We start from the raw sequence: 5,000 nt of genomic DNA, 5'->3' as shown, positions 1-5,000 counted from the left end.
GTTGATACTGCTGGAGTCAGCTTCCCCAGCCTGTGACAGCCTGATCTCTTATCGGAGACTCAGCTATACTATAGGACCGGATGACGTCCAGACGGTGATTCAACACCCGTGCTAGTCGCATCATGATTCTGACCACAGCTGAAAATACCATATTCCATTTCCCTGAACCATCAGAGCTCCTGGTTCCGCTCTCTGTGGTATATGTGTGTGTGTGTGGGTGTGGGTGTGTGTGTATGTGTGTGTGTGTGTGTGTGTGTGTGTGTGTGTGTGTGTGTGTATGTGTGTCCTAGTGCCCTTTGTTGCATGCCGAAACACATTTGCGTGCCGCTACAAGCGACTGGTTGTCAGATATGGGAAAGTGTTGCACAAGCCTGGAATGCCATGAGCCACACTCTCAATCTTTATCTCAATCCAATGTGTCAGTGTGTGTGTGTATGAGAATGTTTGCTTGTGTGTGCATGTAAGTGTGTGTGTGTGTGTGTGTGTGTGTGTGTGTGTGTGTGTGTAGGAGGGAAAAAAAGAGAACCAAAGTGTGTGGATGTATGCCCAGGCAGCAGCGCTCCTGCCAGGCTCCAGTCCTCTAGAGCCGCGATAAGCCTCCTCTGACCAGCGCTCTGGAGGCTGGCAGTCTGGGGCGCCAACATCAGGACCTCACGCCTCCCAATCTCCCTTAGCACCTCACCCACTCAGAGGAGGGAGGGAGAGAGAGAGAGAAGAGAGAGAGAGAGAGAGAGAGAGAAAGAGGGAGAGAGAAAGAGGCAGATAGAGAGAGAGAGTATGATTCCTCTCATCTGGACTTCAGGTCCTCTCCCAACCCCCGCTCTATGGTCACCTTATCTAGGCCACAGAAGGCCCAGTGCTGGCCCTGAGGCGGCCATCAGCGCTGGGCCTTCTGATTGTCAGTGTGGTCTTGCAAATGTGTTGCGTCTCCTGAAGCTCGGGTCAGCGTTTCAACCCTCAGCACATTTATCCATCCAGTCCATGTGGACATTCCCATACAGTATGTGTTCCCCTACAACCCTTCATCCCATTCCCGGGTCAACAGTCGACCACTCCCGCCCCCTTGACCTCTCCTCCCTTCGTCTGGTGTGTGTTAGGTGAGCGTGTGCGTGCCTGGCTGCGTTTGACTCATCGATGCATTTTGTGTTGTGGGCAGCTGTTAAGATCAAGAAGCCGATCAAGACCAAGTTCCGCATGCCGGTCTTCAACTGGGTGGCGCTGAAGCCCAACCAGATCAACGGCACAGTCTTCAACGAGATCGACGACGAGAGGATCCTAGAGGTGAGGAGACCATAAGGAGACCTTGTTATGGAAGTGCACAGGGGCAAATGTATCATGTGTTGTGATTTATTAGTAATGCAGAATGATTTGTCCTTTGTTCACAGTTGTTTATGTTCTTGCTTATCTATTCCTAAGTAGTCATTCACAAATATACTCCTCAAACAGAAAGAAGATATGTATCTGAAGGACTGTGTTACTGAGTTGTATACCAATACAAGCAGTCGGTCAGCTCACCTCTTTGCCTTTATCTCCCATCAGGATCTGAACGTAGACGAGTTTGAGGAGATGTTCAAGACCAAAGCACAGGGCCCGGCCATCGACCTGACCACGAGCAAGCAGAAGTCCATCCAGAAGGGCCCCAACAAGGTGTCTCTGCTGGACTCCAACCGCGCCAAGAACCTGGCCATCACCCTGAGGAAAGTGGGCAAGATGCCCGAGGAGATTTGCAGGGCCATTCAACTGTAAGTCACATGACTGCCGATCACCACAAAACAGCAGTTCCTGTTGTAGCACTGTCACATGTCCGTTGTACAAAAATGGTTGCCTATACATTGTTACTGGTGCATACTGTAGGTTGAAACAGTTCACAGTGCCTGGTTCCTGCCACACAATGATGCATATCTGTTAGTGAATCTTGATTTAATCCGATCTGATCTGTTTGTGAACCTGTCTACTTGTGAGCCTCTCAGTACTCTATAATCTACTCTTCGACAGTGTCATGGCAAATGACCTATGTTGAATGTGTTTATGGTATGTGATGTGTGTGTATGCACCGGTAACCCTGAACAGGGTTTGACCTACAACTGCTATGATTATGTATGAATGTTTGAGTGCCTTTGTCAGTATGCATTTGTACACATTCGTGTTATGGGAAACAGTTTTATTGCACTCTATTTGACACTCGGCACAGCATAACACTCTACATTGAGTGTGTTCAGTTGTGTGGTAGTATGTGTGGATATTCTATAGACTACACGCAGGATTTCTTGAGGAGGTCTCAGGGAAGTGTTTACATACACTGTAGTTTGTGCATGTCTGCTTCCGAGTGTGTGTGTATACATGCGTGCACTTACGGGACGTGTGACTCGGGACAGGATCGACCTGCGCACGCTGCCGGTGGACTTTGTGGAGTGCCTGATGCGCTTCCTGCCCACGGAGAACGAGGTGAAGACCATGCGGCAGTACGAGAAGGAGCGCAAGCCGCTGGAGAGCCTGGCGGACGAGGACCGCTTCATGATGCAGTTCAGCAAGATCGAGCGGCTCATGCAGAAGATGACCATCATGGCCTTCGTGGGCAACTTCGCCGAGAGCGTGCAGATGCTGACGCCGGTCAGTCACGGCCCTCGCCCTCACAGACGTTCTCTTTCTCCGCTTCTTTCTCTCTTACTCTTTCTCTTTCACTCTTACGGTATCTTTCACCTGTTATTTTTCTCTCGCGCTGTCTTTCACTTTCTCTGTCTGTGTCTTTTTCTTTCAGTTACTGTATTACGTTTTTTTTCCCCCAGTGTGGTCATGTCTGTCTGTTGTTCTGAGGTGGTATTGATTGGCTTTGTGTCTTGTACAGCAACTCCACGCAGTAATTGCGGCATCCGTGTCAATAAAATCCTCACAGAAGCTCAAGAAGATTCTGGAGGTGAGTCCTAGAGATTCTCATTTCAGCCTTTTGACACGAATAATATGTTCCACTGTGCCCGTGTGTGCTGCTAAATAACATGCTGACATTTGTTGTCCTCCAGATCATCTTGGCTCTTGGAAACTACATGAACAGCAGTAAGAGGGGAGCCGTCTACGGTTTCAAACTTCAGAGTTTAGATTTGGTAAATCGATTTCCTCCTGATTTTATCGTTATAATAGGCTATTCATTTTTCCTCACTTGTGAGCTTATATTAAATGTCCCCCCTTTCTCCTCTACAGCTTTTAGACACTAAGTCGACGGACCGCAAACTCACACTGTTACACTACATTGCTAACGTGGTCAAGGAGAAGTACCAGCAGGTGTCCCTTTTCTACAACGAGCTGCACTACGTGGAGAAGGCCGCCGCAGGTGGGTCATGTCCACTCTCAGGGCTCGTCTGTAAACAGCGGAAACTTATCTAGCGTAAACAACATGATGACATTAGAAGTGTAGTTCTGACGACTTGTCAAGACGCCTCGTTGCTTTGCAGTGTAAACTGTGGCAGTGAGATCTCCAATACTTGAACAGTGTTCCTTCCACAGAGTTTTAGTGATAGTCCTGTCTGAACATAGTGCCCCCAGGACACCACAGACTGGGCAGCCTTTTCTGTATTATCGATCAGCACAACATGGTTTGATGAGTACACACCAGTGTATTTATTGGTGTGTGTGTGTGTGTGTGTGTGTGTGTGTGTGTGTGTGTTGCAGTTTCACTTGAGAATGTGCTGCTGGACGTGCGGGAGCTCCAGCGGGGCATGGATCTGACCAAGCGCGAGTGCCAGATGCACAGCCACAACACGCACCTCAAGGACTTCATCGCCCAGAACGAGGGCAAGCTCAAGAAGCTGCAGGATGATGCCAAGATTGCACAGGTAGGCTCTAAACAAACAGCGTTTCTTTTTTTTTTTTTTGCACTGTTCAAGTTAAAAGTCCAAAACTAAAGTTTTTGCACTTAATATTGAAGTAAGAGTAAGGCTGTATTGAGTATTGAGTAAGGCTGACTTAAGTCTCAGTGCACTTGAGATGCGTTTCTATTTAAAAGTTTTCATGAGAAACTTTGCCAAGGTTTTCCTCATGGCTCTCCTCCACTCTAGGATGCCTTTGACGAGGCTGTGAAGTTCTTCGGGGAGAACTCCAAGACGACGCCTCCCTCCGTCTTCTTCCCCGTGTTTGTGCGCTTTGTCAAGGCCTACAGGGTGAGTCTTCCCACCCAACCCCTCCCACCCTCTCTCTCTCTCTCTATCCCTCTCTCTCTCTCCCTCTCTCTCCAGGGTGCCTTCCGTCTGGTAAAGCAGGATTTAGAGGTCTAGAGCTGGGCTATGCTGGGAAACCCTGGAGGTTCCGGCAATCTCTGGCTCAGCTCTCCCAATTAAAGCCTTTTAATCCGGCCATTCCCGTTTTAATTGTGCCTTTCTCACAGTTGCATCCTAAGTTACACGCTCAGAGTCAATTCATAGTTACACTTCTGTGGCTTGTATTAGTGTAGAAAATGTAGAAGCATTCTTGCAGAACTGTTAGAATCTATATTATACAGCTATATAATATACAGTATGTAGGGAGGTTTTAAGTTTTAGTGTTTAGTTGAGTCTCATAGCAAGTATGTTTGTTTCATGGGGACTAATCTAAGATTACATATTCCAGAGGGTATATAACATGATGTTGGATAATTCAGATTCCAGATCATCTAATTTAATGTGACACTAGTGTTATCTGGCTTAATCTGGCAGCCTAACAGATTAATCCAGCCTGGAGAAAAAGACCTGAGCAGATATCATAGAAGTGCCGGTGTGCACGTTGCTTGTGTGGACGCCACAGCTACACTCCAGTCAATCACTGTAATTGAGTAATGGGATCAAAGTAAAGCAGATGCAATAGTGAAATAAAGTAAGTCGATTAAGTGCAACAGTCAGGCCCACTAGAGCAGAGATGCGAGTGGACCAGTCAACAGGTGGCTAAAACACAGTGTATGCTGTGATGGTGGTGTTTTGATCTCTGACTAGAGTGCTGTGTTGCTATTAGATAATGTAAAGAACTAAGATTATGCT

The 5,000-nt window shown here is 47.5% G+C and overlaps 1 protein-coding gene across 4 annotated transcripts in view; it reads left to right on the top strand.

Moving 5' to 3' along the window:
• Positions 1-5,000, top strand: part of fmnl2a (formin-like 2a) — a 61,488-nt gene that overhangs the window by 48,988 nt on the left and 7,500 nt on the right. For all 4 annotated transcript variants that reach the window (XM_062534040.1, XM_062534043.1, XM_062534041.1 and 1 more), the window contains exons 16-23: positions 1,157-1,281; positions 1,540-1,742; positions 2,376-2,610; positions 2,846-2,914; positions 3,018-3,098; positions 3,196-3,325; positions 3,664-3,827; positions 4,050-4,151. In XM_062534040.1, the coding sequence (XP_062390024.1) occupies positions 1,157-1,281; positions 1,540-1,742; positions 2,376-2,610; positions 2,846-2,914; positions 3,018-3,098; positions 3,196-3,325; positions 3,664-3,827; positions 4,050-4,151 (1,109 nt within the window). The remainder of the gene's footprint in view (positions 1-1,156; positions 1,282-1,539; positions 1,743-2,375; positions 2,611-2,845; positions 2,915-3,017; positions 3,099-3,195; positions 3,326-3,663; positions 3,828-4,049; positions 4,152-5,000) is intronic.

This window comes from Sardina pilchardus, chromosome 4, assembly GCF_963854185.1.
Source record: "Sardina pilchardus chromosome 4, fSarPil1.1, whole genome shotgun sequence".
In the NCBI taxonomy this organism is placed as follows: domain Eukaryota; kingdom Metazoa; phylum Chordata; class Actinopteri; order Clupeiformes; family Clupeidae; genus Sardina; species Sardina pilchardus.
Note: the sequence above shows the minus strand (reverse complement) of the source record. Positions and strands in the feature narration are given on the sequence as shown.